Below are 19,158 nucleotides of genomic sequence, written 5' to 3' on the forward strand. Positions count from 1 at the left end.
CGACAAGAGCGAAACTCCATCTCAAAAAAAAATAATGCAGTGTCCAACCTGGTACACCTTTTCCTCTCTTCACCATCCCCATGCAACATTTTCCGTATTCCCGTATGTATGTTTTGAGAGTGGATAAGGAAGGATGAGTTCTGCTGTTTTCATTTCAGCATTATTTTCTTTACACTTGCCGTGTTGCTGGGAGGTGTTACAGTTCTCGTTTTTACTTATGGTGCACTGTCAGTAAATCAGTCCTTAGCCACCTTGCTGGACTTGGTTTATATTTTGTCCACTGTGATCAAGGCTGCCCCTGACACCAGTGTTGTGATCTTCATTGGCTTCTATTAGGACATTAGCTTCCTTGGGGCAGATAACCCTGGAGGGGTCCATAATATCCTTAAATACCATTAGAGTGGCTTTAAGTGGCTTTTGTTTGTTTTACTTTGTTTGAAAAAATTTTTTAGGCCCGATAGGGTGGCTTATGCTTGTAATCCCAGCACTTTAGGAGGCTGAGGTGGGCGGATCACTTGAGGCCAGGAGTTCATTACCAGCCTGGCCAATATGGTGAAACCCTCTCTTTACTAAACATACAAATATTAGCCGGGCATAGTGGCACGTGCCTGTAGTCCCAGCTACTTAGGAGACTGAGGTAGAGGAATCGCTTGAACTCGGGAGGCAGAGGTTGCAGTGAGCCGAGATGGTGCACTTCAGCCTGAGTGATGCAGTGAGACCCCTGTCTCAAAAAAAAAAAGTTTTTTTTGGCCGGGCGCGGTGGCTCAAGCCTGTAATCCCAGCACTTTGGGAGGCCGAGGCGGGTGGATCACGAGGTCAGGAGATTGAGACCATCCTGGCTAACATGGTGAAACCCCATCTCTACTAAAAATACAAAAAACTAGCCGAGTGGTGGCCGGTAGCCTGTAGTCCCAGCTACTCGGAGGCTGGCGGAGAATGGGCGTGAACCGGAGGTGGAGCTTGCAGTGAGCGAGATGCCACACTCCAGCCTGGGCGACAGAGCAAGACTCCGTCTCAAAAAAAAAAAAAAAAAAAAGTTTTAACTACTAATGTATATTCATTGAAGAAAACTGGGCTTTTTTTTTCTTTTTTTAAAGCCAGGGTCTCACTCGACTGGGTGCAGTGGCTCACGCCTGTAATCCCAGCACTTTGGGAGGCCGAGGTGGGCGGATCACGAGGTCAGGAGTTCGATGAACCCCCTTTTCTACTAAAAATACAAAAATTAGCCGGGTATGGTGGCATGTGCCTGTAATCCCAGCTACTCAGGAGGCCAAGGCAGGAGAATCTCTTGAACTTGGGAGATGGAGGTTGCAGTGAGCCACGATTGCACCACTGCACTCCAGCCTGGGTGATAGAGCGAGACTCCATCTCAAAAAAAAAAAGACAGGATCTCACTCTGTTGCCAAGGCTGGAGTGTAGTGGCGTGATGAGAGCTCACTGCAGCCGCGATCTTCCCACCTCAGTCTCCCAAGTAGCTGGGACCACAGGCACGTACCACAGGCTAATTTTTTTTTTTTTTTGGTAGAGACAGGGTCTCCCTATGTTGCTTAAACTGCTCTCAAACTCGTGGACTCAACACACCTCCCACCTCGGCCTCCAAAATTTCTGGGATTACAGGCATGAACCACAATATCATTCTTTTTTAAAATTTTTATTTATTTATTTTTTTGAGACAGTCTTATTCTCGCCCAGGCTGGAGTGCAGTGGAGTGATCTCGGCTCAATGCAACCTTCACCTCCCAGGTTCAAGCAATTCTCATGCCTCAGCCTCCTGAGTAGCCAGGATTACAGGTGCCTGCCCAGCTAATTTTTGTATTTTTAGTGGAGATGGGGTTTCACCATGTTGGCCAGGCGGGTCTCGAACCTCTGCCCTCAAGTGACCCACCCACCTCAGCCTCCCAAAGTGCTGGGATTACAGGTGTGAGCCACTACGCTCAATCACAATATGATTCTTAATAACTGCAAATACGCCATTGTAAAGACATACCGTGATTAATTTAACCAGTCCCCAGTTGATGGGCACCTGGTTTGTGTTCAGATTTTGTGTATTAGAAAACAAGACTACAGGCTGGGAGTCACTGCCGAAGTGATAAGCTGTGGGTGGTGAGTGCAGAGAAGGCCACAGTGTACAGCACCTACCCTGGGAGTGTTCACTTGGGGTTCATGTTGGAACCCATTTTGCTTCCTCCACCATCGCACGTTGAAGGAGAACGTATTTTTGCATGGGTTTCCTCATTGCCCTTCATGTACATCTGCTCTAGGGCAGGAGTCAGCAAACTACAGCCCAGAGGGCACATCTGGCCCACGGCTTGTTTTTGTAAATAAAGTTTTACTGGGGCCAGGCACAGTGGCTCACAACTGTAATCCCTGCACTTTGGGAAGCTGAGCCAGGTGGATCCCTTGAGGTCAGGAGTTCAAGATTAGCCTGACTGCTGTGGTAAAAATCCTTTCTCTACTAAAAATACAAAAATTAGCCGGGTGTGGTAGTGCACACTTGTAGTCCAAGCTACTCAGGAGGCTGAGGCAGGAGAATTGTTTGAACCTGGGACGTAGAGGTTGCAGTGAGCTGAGATTTTTCTGCTGCACTCCAGCCTGGGCGACAGAGCTAGACTGTCTCCAAAAAAAAAAAAGTTGTGTTAGGACTGGGTGCAGTGGCTTACGCCTGCAGTCGCAGCACTTTGGGAGGCCAAGCTGGGTGGATCACCTGAGGTTGGAAGTTCGAGACCAGCCTGACCAACATGGAGAAACCCTGTCTACTAAAAATGCAAAATTAGCCAAGTGTGGTGGCACATGCCTGTAATCCCAGCTACCAGGGAGGCTGAGGCAGGAGAATCGCTTGAACCTGGGAAGTGGAGGTTGCGGTGAGCTGAGATCGTGCCATTGCACTGTAGCCTGGGCCACAATAGTGAAACTCCATCTCAAAAAAAAAAAAAATTGTATTGGAATCTGGCCACACCCCTTTGTGTGTGTATTACCTACAATTGCTTTAGCAACCTCCATACTACAACTGCAAAGTGGAGTAGTGGCACAGAAACCATATGGCCTGCAGAATGGAAAATGTCACCTATTTGGCACCTTACCAGAAAAATTTGCCAACTGCTGAGCTAGGGTGTGATGGAGAATCCCAAGATGTCCCTTCCTTCCCAAAGCCACTTGGGGAATCATCTGTACCCTTGTGGCCTGCATTTTAACGAAGATATACACAAACACGTTTTTTAAATTTGCTGGAAATCTGGGCCGGGCGCGGTGGCTCAAGCCTGTAATCCCAGCACTTTGGGAGGCCGAGACGGGCGGATCACGAGGTCAGGAGATCGAGACCATCCTGGCTAACACGGTGAAACCCCGTCTCTATTAAAAAAAAAATAGAAAAAAACTAGCCGGGCGAAGTGGCGGCGCCTGTAGTCCCAGCTACTCGGGAGGCTGAGGCAGGAGAATGGCGGGAACCCGGGAGGCGGAGCTTGCAGTGAGCCAAGATCGCGCCACTGCACTCCAGCCTGGGCGACAGAGCAAGACTCCGTCTCAAAAAAAAAAAAAAAAAAAAAAAAATTTGCTGGAAATCTTCCCTCCCATTTTCAAGTGTGGTGGTTAATCAATCGAAAGAAAACCCAGTTTTCTTTCTTTCTTTCGGTCTTTTTCTTTTTTTCTTTCTTTCTTTCTGTCTTTTTTGTCTTTCTTGTCTTTCTTTGTTTTTTTTTTTTTGAGACTGTCATCCAGGCTGGAGTGCAGTGGCACGATCTCAGCTCACTGCAGCCTTTGCCTCCCGGGTTCAAGTGATTTTCTTGCCTCAGCCTCCCAAGTAGCTGGGATTACAGGCACCCACCACCACGCCTGGATAATGTTGGTATTTTTAGTAGAGATGGGGTTTCTCCATGTTGGCCAGGCTGGTCTCGAACTCCTGACCTCAGGTGATCCGCCCACCTCAGCCTCCCGAAGTTCTGGGATTACAGGCGTGAGCTGCTGTGACTGGCCTCTTTCTCTTGACAGTTGGAGGAAAGACCCATCTGAGGCTCCCTGAGACTCCTCAGAACAGCAGCAGTGCGATTGGATAATGAGATCCGCTCTCCTCTGAAGTGGTTAGATTTGAAACGCCAGCAAAGCTGTCATTAGCAAGGCATTTTCTTTTCATTTCAACCATTTCATTATCTCCTTCTTTACCAAATTTGCGTTTATGAAATATTTGACAAGCCTCCTGATGTTTTCCTGTGTTGATGAAAGACAGATGCTGTTTGTGTAAAAGGAAAAGGCATGCTATAAAAAGAAAAAGAAGGATAAGAAGGGCGAGGCAGGGAGGCTCATGCCTGTAATCCCAGAAGTTCGAGGCCAGCCTGGCCAACATGGCGAAACTCCATCTCTACTAAAAATACAAAAATTAGCCAGGTGCGGTGGCACACACCTGTAATCCCAGCTACTTGGAAGGCTGAGACAGGAGAATTCCTTGAACCTGGGAGGCGGAGGTTGCAGTGAGTGGAGATTATGCCGCTGCTAAAAAACACAAAAATTAGCTGGGCGTGGTTACGGGTGCCTGTAATCCCAGATACTCAGGAGGCTGAGGCAGGAGAATCGCTTGAACCTGGGAGGCGGAGGTTGCATTGGGCCGAGATCACACCTTTGCACTCCAGCCTGGGCAACAAGAGTGAAACTGTCTCAGAAAAAAAAAAAAAAAAAAAAAGACTGCCTGAGACTGGGTAATTTTTTGTTGTTGATTTTGTTTTTTGAGACAGAGTCTCACTCTGTCGCCCAGGCTGGAGTACAGTGGCGTGATCTCGACTCACTGCAAGCTCCGCCTCCTGGGTTCATGCCATTCTCCTGCCTCAGCCTCCCAAGTAGCTGGGACTACAGGCACCTGCCACCACGCCCAGCTAATTTTTTTTTTATTTTATTTTCAGTAGAGACGGGTTTCACCGTGTTAGCCAGGATGGTCTCAATCTCCTGACCTCGTGATCCGCTTGCCTCGGCCTCCCAAAGTGCTGGGATTACAGGCGTGAGCCACCACGCCTAGCTTAGCCGAGACTGGGTAATTTATAAACAAAAGAGGTTTAATTGACTCACAGTTATGTACGGTTGAGGAGACCCCCAGGAAACTTACAATCATGGCAGATGAGGAAACACGTGTCCTTCTGCCCATAGTGGCAGGAAGGAGAAGAATGAGAGCTGAGTGAAGTGGTTGCCCCTTGTAAAAACATCAGATCTCGTGAGAGCTTACTATCACTAGAAGAGCATGGGGGAAGCACCCCATGATTCAGTTACCTCTCTCCAGGTCTCTGCCACCACACATGGGAATTATGGGAACTACAACTCAAGATGAGATTTGGGTGGGGATACAGGCAAACTGTATCAGCTGTCATGCTCATTAGTTTGTGTATCATCTGTGGCTCCTTTAGCACTACAAGGGCAGGATTGAGTCCTTGCAGCAGAGACCATTCAGCCTGCAAAGCTGAACCTATTTACTATCCGACCCTTTTTGGAAAAGTTTACTGATCTCTGTACTAGACGGTTTTTAAAAAATGACATCTTATGGCCGGGCGTGGTGGCTCACGCCTGTAATGCCAGCACTTTGGGAGGCCGAGGCAGGCGGAACATCTCCTGAGGTCAGGAGATGGAGACCATCCTGGCTAACATGGTGGAACCCCGTCTCTACTAAAAATACAAAAACTTAGCCGGGCGTGGTGGTGGGCGCCTGTAATCCCAGCTACTCGGGAGGCTGAGGCAGGAGAATGGCGCAAACTCAAGAAGGCGAGCAGAGCTTGCAGTGAGCCGAGATCGCGCCACTGCACTCCAGCCTGGGCAACAGAGCAAGACCCCGCCTCAAAAAAAAAAAAAAAAAAGATGACATCTTACTAGTGGATCCTGTTCATTGGTGTCTACATTATTATCTTGGCAGTTGGTGGTAAACCTAGGCAAAAGAGTGTGGACCGTGCTGAGGGAATTGTGGAAATTTTAGGGGAAATGAAGCTTTACATCTAATTAGAGTGCATTGTGTGCATGAGAAAAAAGGTGAAAGGATGGTTGTAGCAGAAAGCAAGTTGGAGGTGTGGCTCTGACCTGGGCTGTATGTCTTGGCCCTTCTGCACCTCTACATCCTCATCTGTGACATGGGTACAGTGAAGGAGAGAGCCTCGACATGGGCCTATAACCTGCCTGATGCTGGGCAGGCACTCAGTAATCGTCTCTGTTTTTATTAATATTGTTGCTTTCTCAACTGGGTTTGCAAGGCTTTGGTGAGATGGTATGTTAGTCAGCTAGAGCTGTGTATTAGGCCATCTTGCATTGCTGTAAAGAAATGGGTAATTTATAAGAAAAGAGATTAACAGCCAGGTGCGGTGGCTCACGCCTGTAACCCCAACCACTTTGGGAGGCTCAGGTGGGCGGATCACCTGAGGTCAGGAGTTCAAGACCAGCCTGGCCAACGTGGTGAAACCCTGTCTCTACTAAAAAAAAATACAAAAATTAGCTGGGCATGGTGGCGGGCACCTGTAAATCCAGCTACTCAGGAGTCTGAGGCAGGAGAATCACCTGAACCTGGGAGGCGGAGGTTGCAGTGAGCCAAGATCATGCCATTGCACTCCAGCCTGTGCAACAAGAGTGAAACTCCATCTCGGAAAAAAAAAAAAAAAAAAAGAAAAGAAAAGAGGTTTAATGGCCTCACAGTTCTTTTGAGACAGAATCTTGCTCTGTCACCCAGGCTGGAGTGCAGTGGCGCGATCTCAACTCACTGCAACCTCTGCCTTCCTGGTTTAAGTGATTCTTCTTGCCTCAGCCTCCTGAGTAGCTGGGGTTACAGGTGCACACCACCACACCTGGCTAATTTTTGTATTTCTTTTTAGTAGAGGTGGGGTTTCACCATGTTGGCCAGGTTGGTCTGGAACTGCTGACCTCAAGTGATCCACCTGCCTCTGCCTCCCAAAGTGCTAGGATTACAGGCATGAGCCACCGCAACCAGCCTCCTTTTTCTTATAAGGACGCTAGTCCTGTCGGCTTATCGCCTGACCCTTATGACCTCATTTAACCTTAATTACCTCCAAAAGGCCCTGTGTCCAGATACAGTCCCCCTTGGAGGTCAGAGCTTCAGCATATGAATTTAGGCGTGGGTAGGTGACACCATTCAGTCCATAACAGATGGTCAAAGTCTGACCCATAGTATTCAACAGCTGCTGTTAGTTACTCTCCTTGGCTAATAGTATGCCTTGAGGCATTAAAGAACAAACACACAAAGCTGGTGTGGTGTAGGAGGCACCCTGAGAAGTTCTGTGATGGGTTTTATCTCCTGGTGCTACAAAGGAAGGCATTTGTGTGTAAGTCAATGGTGGCCTCAACCATGGAGGGGTCTCAGATTTTAACATCCCCCTAAATCCCCTGGGGGTGTCTTCGTGGAATTCAGATTCTGCCTAACAGGCTGGGGAGGTGCAGGCTAAGGGCCTACATTTCTTCCTTCTTTTCTTTTCTTTTCTTTTCTTTTTTCTTTTCTTTTCTTTTCTCTTCTTTCGAGACACAGTCTCACTTTGTCACCCAGGTGAGGTGATCATGGCTCACTGTAGCCTCGACCTCCCCCAGGCTCAAGCAATCCTCCCACCTCAGCATCCTGGGACAACAGGCGCATAACACCACAGCCAGCTAATGTATTTTTTTTGTAGAGATGAGGTTTCACTGTGTTGCTGGTCTTGAGCTTCTGGGCTCAAGTGATCCTCTTGCCTTGGCCTCCCAAAGTGCTGGGGTTTATAGGTGTGAGCCACCACACCTGGTCAAGGACCTATGTTCCTGAGGAGCTCCCTGGTGATGCTAATACTGCTGGTCCATAGGCCACACTTTTGAGTCATAAGGGCCTGTGCTCAGCAGCACAGTAGCCAGGAACCACGTGTGACTGTTTCAGTCTCCGTCTTAGTTAAAGAAAACTAGAAAATCCAGTGCCTCAGTGACTGTAATTGCATTGCATCGAGGAACGTTCTAATTGAGCAGTGCCACATCTTTTTTTGTTTGTTTGTTTTGTTTTTTTGTTTTTTTTTTGTTTTTTTTTTTGTTTTTTGAGCCGGAGTCTCGCTCTGTCGCCCAGGCTGGAGTGCAGTGGCCGGATCTCAGCTCACTGCAAGCTCTGCCTCCCGGGTTCACGCCATTCTCCTGCCTCAGTCTCCCGAGTAGCTGGGACCACAGGCGCCCGCCACCTCGCCTGGCTAGTTTTTTTGTCTTTTTAGTAGAGACGGGGTTTCACCGTGTTGGCCAGGATGGTCTCGATCTCCTGACCTCGTGATCCGCCCGTCTCAGCCTCCCAAAGTACTGGGATTACAGGCTTGAGCCACCGCGCCCGGCCGCAGTGCCACATCTTAAAAGACCGAATGATCCACTTTTTCTTTACTTTTAAATTTTCTTTCTTTATATTTTTAGAGACAGGGTCTTGCTCTGTAGCCCAAGCTGGAGTGCAGTGGCACTGTCTTAGCTCACTGCAGCCTAAACCTCCTGAGCTCAAGCTATTCTCCCATGTCAGCCTCCAGAGTAGCTGAGACTACAGGCACATGCCACCACCCCCAGCTAGTTTTTTTTGTTTTTGTAGAGATGGGGTCTCACTATGTTGCCCAAGGTGGTCTTGAACTCCCCGGCTCAAGCAGTCCTGCCACCTCAGCCTCCCGAAGTGCCAGGATTACAGGCGTGGGCCACTGTGCCTGGCCAGCTTTTTGTTTAAAGCCGTGTTAGTTTCCTCTTGCCACTGTAAAAAATAACCACAAACTTCATGGTGTCAGACAAAACAAATATAGCCTGGCCAACATGGTGAGACCCTGTCTCTACTAAAACAAAAACTTAGCTGGGCGTGGTGACGCATGCCTGTAATTCCAGCTACATGGGAAGCTGAGGCAGGAGAATCGCTTGAACCCGGGAGGCAGAGGTTGCAGTGAGCTGAGATCATACCATTGCACTCCAGCCTGGGAGACAGAGCGAGACTCTGTCTCAAAAACAAAATTCCACCAATGTATTCTTTACAATTCTGGAAGTCAGAAGTACAGAATGGGTCTCTGTAGGCTAGCATCAGTGTGTCCACATAGCTGGTTCCTTCTAGAGGCTCTCGGGAAGAAACTTTCCTTGCCTTCTCCAGCTTCTAGAGGCTGCCCACATCCTTGGTTCACAGCCTCTTCTTCCATCTTCCAGGCAACCAATAGCCTGTCGAGTCTTTCTCATGACACCCTGTCTCTTCATTCTGACTCCTGTACCTCTTTCTTCCCCATTTAAGGACCCTTGTGACTCCACTGGGGCCACCAGGAGAATCCAGCAGTCAGTTGATGAGTTATGTTAATTTCACCTGCACCCTTAGTTATCTCTTGCCATGATATATTTACAGGTTCTGGGGATTAGGATGGGGACATTTAGGGGAGCAGGGGCAAGTACTCTGCTAACACAGGGTCAAATTGTAAATATATATATATATAAAAAAATTTTTTTTTTTTTGAGATAGGGTCTTGCTGGATTGCAGTGGTACAATCTCGGCCCATTGTAATCTCTGCCTCCTAGGTTTAAGCAATTCTTCCGCCTCAGCCTCCCGAGTAGTTGGGATTACAGGCGGTTGCCACTACGCCCAGCTAATTTTTTTGTTCTCCTAGAGATGGGATTTCACCATGGTGGCCAGGCTGGTCTCAAACTCCTGACCTCAAGTGATCCGCCCGCCTCAGCCTCCCTACAGTGCTAGGATTACGGGCGTGAGCCACTGCACCCAGCTACTCTCTTGATGTTGCCTTCTATGTTGGGGTACAACTCTGCACCTTTGTTTCTGGGAAGCTCCATTGGCTAGGGTGAGTTTGTTGTTGTTTCTGTCAGGTCCACCCTCCTACTTGGCTTTGGACATCAGCACCTTGGTCCTTCTCTCCTGTCTGCTCTTTGGGGAAATGGCTTATGCTTGATTTGATTCAGAGTCTGGGAACCCTGAGCTCTGGGCTGGACTTTTTTTTTTTTTTTCTTTTTGAGATGGGGTCTCACTCTGTCACCCAGGCTGGAGTGCCATACCGTCTTGTCAGCTCACTGCAACGTCCGCCTCCCAGGTTCGAGTGATTCTCCTGCCTCAGCCTCCTGAGTAGCTGGGATTATAGGCATGCACCACCGTGCCTAATTTTTTTTTTTTTTTTAATAGTAGGGATGAGGTTTCGCCATGTTGGCCAGGCTGGTCTCGAACTCCTAGCCTCAAGTGATCCACCTGCCTCAGCCTCCCAAAGTGCTAGGATTACAGGCATGAACCACCATGCCCGGCCACGGGCCAGACTCTTTAGCCAGCCCCAAATCCAGCCACATGACTTTGCCTGGGTTATTCCTTTGAGGCACAAAGACCATGTCACTTGGTTGCATGCTTGGGTGCCCAGTGGGACAGGTATGAGAAGACCCACTCAAGAATGGTGAGAAAGAAGGCTGGCTAGGAACCCAGGTGGGGCAGGTTGTCTGCACTTTGTGGCTATTATGAGGAATGCTGCTATGGACATTTACCTGTACATTTCTTTCTGTGAGTATATGTTTTCAGTTTTCTTGCCCATTTTTTTTTATTTTTATTTTTTTAGACAGTCTCACTCTGTTACCCAGGCTGGAGTGCAGTGGCGTGATCTCGGCTTACTGCAACCTCTACCTCCCGGATTCAAGAGGTTCTCCTACCTCAGCCTCCCAAATAGCTGAGACTACAGGTGCCCCCCACCATACCTCCATAATTTTTTGTATTTTTAGTACAGACAGGGTTTTGCCATATTGGCTACGCTGGTCTCAAACTCCTGAGCTCAAGTGATTCGCCCATCTTAGCCTTTCAAAGTGCTGGGATTACAGGCGTGAGCCACTGCATGCAGCCATGTTTTCAGTTTTCTTGGGGGAGATTCCTAGGAGTAGAATTGCTGGGTTGTGTGGTAACTTCCAGGCCTCCTTAAAGCTTTAGCCCAGACTGGGTAGAATGTGGTTTCCACTGCATTCTCTTAGCCACAGTGAGTTGCAGGTTCACCCCAGAGTCAGCGGCAGGCGGGAATTGGGGATGACACGAGGACCTGAGTGTCCAAGGGGGCTTCATGAAGTCCTCATGTGAAGTCCCCAGCATGGACCCTGACACATCGTAGGTCCTCAACAAATGGCACTCCCCGTTGTCACTCTGTTTAGTACTAAGAATAATGATAAAACTGGGACAGTAAGGAAAACACAAACTGTTGGGACTTAGATCTGAATCTATTAATCTGTCTAATAGAAAAGCCACCATCAGGATTTTGGAGATTACAAGCTCACTTTAGATTAGCCATACTGGAGTCAGCCCTGGAGGCTCCCAGAGATCAGAACAATCCCAGCACTTGACAGGATGGCTGGGAAACAACACGTGAATGCCGGGAAATGCGGAACTAATCTAGGAAAAAAGTGTAAAAAGAAAATAAACATCATCTGTCATTCTATCTATCAGAACTGCTGTCAATATTTTGGTTCCTTTCCAGTAGTTTTTCTATGCACTCTGTGCATAAGTATGTATATTTTAATAAAAGTATAATTAAGATCACAATGTATATAGTTTATATGCTGCATTTTATTATTTATTGGGAGCGTTTCTCCATCAATTAGTGGGTTTATTTTTGCTGTAAGAGACGGGATCTTGCTCTGTCACCCAGGCCAGAGTGTAGTGGCGCAGTTGTAGCTCACTGCAGCCTCAAACTCCTGGGTTCAACCATCTCAGCCTCCCACTAGTTAGGACTGCAGGCGTGAGCCACTGTGCCCAACCTAATACAGGTTTTCTTAGTGACAACATCACACACACATGCACACACACGTGCACACAATTTACTTTGGAAGTTTATAGCAGTGTACAGCTTGGTGAATTTTTTTTTTTTTCTTTTGAGACAGAGTCTCTGTTGTCCAGGCTGGAGTGTAATGGTGCCATCTCAGCTCACTGCAACCTCCGTCTTGTGGGTTCAAGTGATTCTTTTGCCTCAGCCTCCCGAGCAGCTGGGATTATAGGCGCATGCCACCTGCCTAACTAATTTTTGTATTTTTAGTAGAGACAGGGTTTCATCATATTGGCCAGGCTGGTCTCGAACTCCTGACCTCAGGTGATCCACCCGCTTCTGCCTCCCAAAGTGCTGGGATTACAAGCATGAGCCACCGCACCTGGCCAGCTTGGTGAATTTCTACATGTACATACACCAGTGAGGTCACCACTCACATTGTGGCTTAGATTTGTTGTAGCCCCCACAAAGCTCCCTGTGGAGCCTTCTAATTCATAACCTTCCCATTGTGGGGAATTGATCACAATTTATTTACGTACTCCCCTATTGCTAGGCTTACATTGCTTCCAATCTTTCACTCTTACAAATAGTGCTTCAGTGAACTTCCTTGTACATACATATTTGTCTACATCTGATTGCCTCCTTCAGATAAATTTCTAGAAGTTGTGAATTTCAGTATGCTCACACCCACAGGATCAGAGGGTATGAACTTATTGAAGTGCTCCCAGTTGGCCAGGCATGTTGGCTCGTGCCTGTAATCCCAGCACTTCGGGAGGCTGAGGCGGGTGGATCACCTGAAGTCAGGAGTTCCAGACCAGCCTGACCAACATGACGAAACCACATCTCTACTAAAAATACAAAAATTAGCTGGGCTTGGTGGTGCGCACCTGTAATTCCAACTACTCAGGAGGCTGAGGCACGATAATCACTTGAACCGAAGAGGTAGAGGTGAGCCCAGATGGCACCACTTCACTCCAGCCTGGACAACAAAGTGAGACTCTGCCTCAAAAAAAAAAAAAGAAATGCTCGCAGTTAATGACTTTTTTCCTTCCTTGGCGTCCCAGCTGTGTTGTGTTTGTACAGCGCAATTATTGTGTTCACGAATCCCCCCCAACCAATTCCAGGGCTTGGCTTCAAAACTGGATTCTCAGGAGCAGGTATCCTTTGTGTATCCCCGTCCGAAGATGTGACTAAAAAATTGAGTTCTTCTAGCTACCTTTGACACGTCAAGGTTAGTCAAAGCCAATTTAAATTGGTTTCACTTTTAGAGTAAACAAGACTTAGTGCAAAGCCAAGCAGAACTGTGAAACTCATCTCTAGGTACTTCTGAGATTACTGATACGGTTGAATGAGTTCATATTTGAGAAAGGGTTTTAAAAATTTCCACCAGCAGCCGGGCGCGGTGGCTCACGCCTGTAATCCCAGCACTTTGGGAGGCCAAGGCAGGCAGATCACGAGATCAGGAGTTCGAGACCATCCTGGCCAACATGGTGAAACCCCGTCTCTACTAAAAATGTAAAAATTAGCTAGGTGTGGTGGCATGCGCCTATAGTCATAACTACGTGGGAGGCTGAGGAGGGAGAATCGCTTGAACCCAAAAGGCGGAGACTGCAGTGAGCCAAGATCACACCACTGCACTCCAGCCTGGCAACAGAGTGAGACTCTGTCTCAAAAAAAAAAAAGATTCTGCCAGCCTGTTAAACCCAAAGCAAACATAGGGGTTGAAGTGGGGTGGTTGTTTTTGTCACACTGGCTTTTTCTGTTAATCCCTGGAGCCCTCACATCCCTCATTAGGGTAAGTTTAGTAACCCTGTGCTTTAAATGGCCTATCAGGGGCTTGCTTCTATCATTGTGATGAGCGCATTCCTGCTGTTGCTCCTGGCTATCACAAGGTGTCACTGTGGAAGACTGGTCCTGTAGAGCTGTGTGAACCTGCCTGGTCAAGGCTTCCTCTGCAGTGCTCTTGAGTATCCCGTTCCTGCATAGGCCACAGCAGTGAGTCCAGGGAGAAACATCCTCCTACTCCCTTACCATCCAGCTGGACTGAAGATACTCTGCACTTGACCTCCTGACACTAACTTCTTTGCCTCTTCCCGTGGCAAGAGCAAATCATGGACTCTAAGCTACTTCCTCTCCCTTTCTACTATTTATTTTATTTTATTTTATTTTTGAGATGGAATCTCACTCTGTCACCCAGGCTGGAGTGAGGTGGTGTGCTCTTGGCTCACTGCAACCTCCGCCTCCTGGGTTCAAGCAATTCTGCCTCTGCCTCCCAAGTAGCTGAGAATACAAGCGCCCACCATCACGCCCAGCTAATTTTTGTATTCTTAGTAGAGGTGGGGTTTCACCATGTTTGCCAGGCTGGTCTCTTAACTCCTCACCTCAAATGATCCGCCCACCTCGGCCTCCCAAAGTGCTGGGATTATAGGTGTGAGCCACTGCACCCAGCCCTTCCTCTCCCTTTCTCTTTGGGGTTCCCCTCACTAACAGGTGAGGCAGCTTTTTCAAGGGCATTCCAAGCACAAAAGACCTTGTTGTACCTAAATACTATAAGGGACCTGTCATTGAGGACGAACCATCACAGCAAGAGTAGTTATCTTGTGCCGCATCTTTGCATAACTGACAGGATTCCTGGCAAGGATGTCTCAATGCAGAAAGTTGGCTAAGTGAACTGCAGTATCCACCCTGGACCTAAGAGAACTTGCTAATGTTTTCAAGACTGCTATTCAGTGGTTATCTGATTCAATCTTTGCATTTACAAAAGCACCCTTTTACATATATTAAATGTGGAATAAAACTAAATATCCGTGTGTGTTTTGTGTATCCTGGTATATATAGTATTATATTTTATGAAGTATTTCATTCATTCTGGAAATAGCTGTTGAAACCCATGGTGTACCAGATCTGTAGAAACTGAAATGCATTCATATGTCTGGGGGTGTGTGTAACACTACCGTGTATTTGATGAAACTTTCATTGACTTACTCCACAAATATTATTTTTCTATCTACTGGGGATACCAAAAAGAGCCAGTGCCCTTGAGGAACTCAGTCATGTCAATGCTTCTTAGTTTTTAAAAAACAGGTAAGTTGAGTACTTTCCAAATGTTTATTTTTCAAGACAGTCTTGCTCTGTCACCCAGGTTGGAGTACAGTGGCATGATCTCAGCTCACTGAAGCCTCTGCCTCCTGGGTTCAAACAATTCTTTTGCCTCAGCCTTCCAAGTAGCTGGGATTACAGGTGCCACCGTGCCCGGCTAATTTTTGATTTTTTGCTAGAGAAGAGGTTTCACCATTCTGGCCACGCAGGTCTTGAACTCCTGACCGCAAGTGATCTGCCCACCTCGGCCTCCCAAAGTGCTGGGATTACAGGCATGAGCTACCAGGCATAAGCCACCATGGCTGGCCCCACATTTTGTTTGTTTTTGTTCATTTGAGACAGAGTCTGTTGCCCAGGCCAGAGTGCAGTGGTGCAATCTTGGCTCACTGCAACCTCTGCCTCCCGGGTTCAAGCAATTCTCCTGCCTCAGCCCCCTCTAGTAGCCGAGATTACAGGTGCGCGCCACCACGCCCAGCTAATTTTTGTATTTTTTGTAGAGATGGGGTTTCACCATGTTGGCCAGGCTAGTCTCGAACTCCTGAGCTCAAGTGATCCACCCGCCTCAGCCTGCTAAAGTGCAGGGATTACAGGCTTGAGCCACCACTCCGGCCCAAATGTTTCTTAAAATAACTTGACCCATGCAAAATAAATTGTCTCCTATGTAATCCTTTATTTAAAAAAAAAAAAAGATACTGTACATCCGAGTTAGAAATTGAAAGGCAAGACCAGAATATGCCTGAGGAAGGCTTTGTTTATTTTGCTTATCAGAAATGAGATAAAGAATTATCTCCGAATGGGCCAGTTTCCAACTTGGACCATGTACACCATATACACAATGCTCCACATTCTGGGAGGGGTGAGGTTGGGAGCAGTAAATGACAAGTGTTTTGCCCGTGTTTCTTTTCTCCTCCAAGGGGATGTAAAACTTTTCACATGTGCAGAAGCACGCAACTATAGCCACGTGCAGAAGCAGCCGTTTTTGCAAATGAAAATATTTCCCAGAAGCACAACAAATACAAGACGAACAGGTGCCAGGCAGCTCCAAGGCACACATGTGGTTCTCATCAGCCGTCTTCCTCCTGTTTTAAATCTAGGTCTTCCTGTAACAGTGGGGGGAAAAAAGATTTCTCCCGAGGCCGCCGAGCTTGCCTTTCCACCCCGTCTCACAACAGCATTTCCAACAGAGTTCCCAGAGAGAGGGGAGCAATTACAGAAGGCAATAAGTAGGGTGGAGGGAGGAGGGGCGCCCTTAAACTTGACACCTGCGGTTCTGGGCTTAACCCCGAAGTCTAGGTGACCTTGGGCCTCCGTTTCCTCCTGTGACGTGTTTGGTTAAGAGAATGAGCATCTCAGTTTTACAGCACCTCCAGGCAGAGGCGGGTAGAAGGGTCTTTCAATCACGGGGTTTTCTGCCGGTAGGGGGGCGGGGGGACTGTGCCCCAACAAGGGACGGCGGCAATGACTGCAGACTGGGGGAGGGGGCGCTTCTGAGGCCAGAAATGCCGCTCAACTTCCGACAGATCAGGGGACCCGCCCCGACGACAGAGCAATATCGCGCAAATGCCAGTGGCGCCGAGGTGGAGAAGCCGCGGCGTAGACGCAGATTTGCAACCTCCGGCTTTCCAGCGTTGCCAGCTACCGGGGGCGGCTTCTTTGCTGCCTCACGTTTTCGCGATCGGGGTCGCGCGTGGCGATGCAGACCCCCGCCCGTCACCACACCCATTCCCACACTCTCTAAGGGGCGGGGGCGGCCGCGGCGACACCCCTGGACTCCTCCGATGACCCTTCCGTGCGCAGAATCACAACGTGGACGTCTGCTTCCCTCGCCCTCACAAAAACTTCGGCAGCTGCTCAGCCTGCGACTCTCATCCCCCAGTCAAGCGCCGGGAAGGATCTCCTAGAGGAAGGATTTTCCCGCCGCCCTCCCTGCCCTGAGGTAGCCGCCGCGAGCGTCCGGGTTCAAGGACTCTTTGCGCGCGCGCTTCCGTCAGAAAGCCCCGCCCCGCGACCCGGGCGGGGGCGGGGTCTCCAGGCAGCGACCGTTGCCCCGCCCAACCTCCTCCCAACGGCTGTCTAGGCCGGGCGGCGGGGCGGGGCGGCACAGGCGGGTGAGTGCGCCTGCGCGCGCGTGCGCGGAGGCGCGGGGCGTGGCGCACGGGCAGCCCCGCCCATGCCTGGCGTCTCCGCCCGTCCCATCTCCCAACCTCCTCAGCGTGGCGCCGACGCTGCGTGCGGCGCGGACTACCCAGAGTACTCCGCGCGGGGGCAGCTCACTGGAGTTTGGTTCTCGAGGCGGCGGCAGCAAGCGGCGGCGGCTCCGGCGGCTCCTCCTCCTCCTTCGGTGGCGGCGGCGGCCCGGGACCGAGACCCGGCCCCGGCTCCCCTCTCCGCCACCCCGCGCGCCCCTAACCCTCCGGCGCCGCGGGGAACATGCGGCTCCGGCTCCCGGAGGCCGGCGAGTGAGTGACCCCCGTCCCCCGCCTCAGCCCGCCCGCCCGCTGGCCCGGCCGCAACCCCCCGCCTCGCCCAGGCAATGACAGCGGCTCCGGCGTCTCCGCAGCAGATCAGGGACCGGCTGCTGCAGGCCATCGACCCCCAGAGCAACGTAAGTACCCGCCGCGCGAGCTGGGACGGAGGCCGCATGGGCCTGGGACCCTCCCCCTCTCCTGTCCCCCTCGCCCACCGGGCTTCGGGGGACCCGTCTGGCGCCCACCTCCCCTCGAGGGCCGCTGCCATCTCTGCTTCTCAATCCTCGGGCCCGGGCCGGGGGCAGGTCGGGCAGCCCGGCAGCGCTTGGTACGTGAGGCCGAGGCTTCCGTGCGGCCTGGGCGGAGGAAGCAGACGGGGGGCTAAGGGTAGAGTTTATCTCCCTTTTCTGCTCCAGCTCTATGACCCTTACTGCTCTGGACGAAGCTGCCCTGCATCGCCCTCCCTCCGGGACCTGAGACCCCCGGGAAGCCCTCCCGGAGCGGGGGAGGGGAGGGAGAAGGGCTGTGAAGCAACTGGTGTCCGGGGTATGACTCGGGGAACCTGTGTCTCCCATGTCTTGGCCTTCTGGGTTATGAGAGAAGTCCTTCCCCCTCCTCCCGGCTGGCAGCACCTTCCTGGCTTCGGAGAGAACCCCCAGTGTGTTTTGCCCCTGGCCGGGTACCCAGGGTACGTGGAGAGTCTGTCTGCCTTCTGTGACTGGACACGCCTTCGCCAAAACCCTCTTGGGGTCGCTGCCAGCGACAGATGATTTCGGGGAGGGTGGGATCCTTTCTGTTGCCTTTCTGGGCCTCAGTACCCATTGCGTCTCTGACCAAGCCAGAGCTCCATTTTTTTGGGTAGTGAATTAAAGAGGACTTTTCTCTCCCGTTTACCCAAGAGCCCTGTTTCAGTAGGCTCTTTCCCTCACCTGGGGGTCTCAGCCTGGTGGCTATTGACCCAGACTGTCAGGGTTAACTCCAGGGTGTCGCTTCCTCGGGTGCCTCTTTGCTGAGGCTACTGTTGGCGGAGGGACCGCCCCTTCCCCCTCCGTATATGTGGCTGTGTATCTGTGTGTGTGTATGTGTGTTGTTGCGGGGGTGGGGTGGGGGTGGGAAGACTGATCTATTCTCATATTTTCTCCAAGAGTTTCTTGGCAGTAGGGGTCATACTTCCCGCGGCAGGAGCAGGGCGGTGGGAAGATGCAGTAGCATCCAGGTATGAAGTGAGGCCCTGCTTCCCAGGAAGTGGCCATTGAGATCACTTTTTAATATGCTGTGAATGGAAGAAAAAAATCATCTTTGGCTTGGCCAGGTAACTCAGGTTTCTCTCACCGTAGGGGTTTTTACTTGTAGTTTTACATGAGCTTGGCTGATTACTCTTAGCAGTATGCTTAACTCTGATGATGTTTTTGGAATAATTCACGTTGACTTATACAATTTTTGGTAAGATTGAAGGGTTATGAGTTTTTTTCTAAGGCCCTGTTTTTGCTGTGATATAAGTACTTCTCTTATCCCTGGTATTCAGGTCCCATTAACATTGACTTGATGGTAATTGTCTTTAACAAATGTTATATTATACATTTTTGTTACGACTTCGGGGGTGGAGTGGGCACAAGCTATATAAAACCTTCTCGAATGTCCTTTTTGCAGTAACTGGTGCCACTGCAATTTTAAGATTGAAATATTAGAGGATAAAACTAGTGACATGAAAAAAATAGCCTTGGTGACTTGTACATCTTTTGTGGAGCCAGAAGGTAATTTTTTGAATTTCACGCACTCACTTTCCTTCTGGAGAATCTGAGAGGTTGCTGAGATATTAGCACTGATCCTTAATGCCACCTCAGAGAGCTTTGGGATCAGGCGGCACTTTGACAGGCGATCACA

General features: G+C 49.7%; 1 protein-coding gene across 1 annotated transcript in view; it reads left to right on the top strand.

Moving 5' to 3' along the window:
• The first annotated feature begins 16,921 nt into the window (after nt 1-16,921).
• Nucleotides 16,922-19,158, top strand: part of MED26 (mediator complex subunit 26) — a 54,288-nt gene continuing 52,051 nt past the window's right edge. Inside the window, exon 1 of the mRNA XM_009193795.3 lies at nt 16,922-17,411. Coding sequence (XP_009192059.1) covers nt 17,340-17,411 — 72 coding nt within the window. The 5' untranslated portion in view covers nt 16,922-17,339. The remainder of the gene's footprint in view (nt 17,412-19,158) is intronic.

This window comes from Papio anubis, chromosome 20 (genome assembly GCF_008728515.1).
Source record: "Papio anubis isolate 15944 chromosome 20, Panubis1.0, whole genome shotgun sequence".
Lineage (NCBI taxonomy): Eukaryota > Metazoa > Chordata > Mammalia > Primates > Cercopithecidae > Papio > Papio anubis.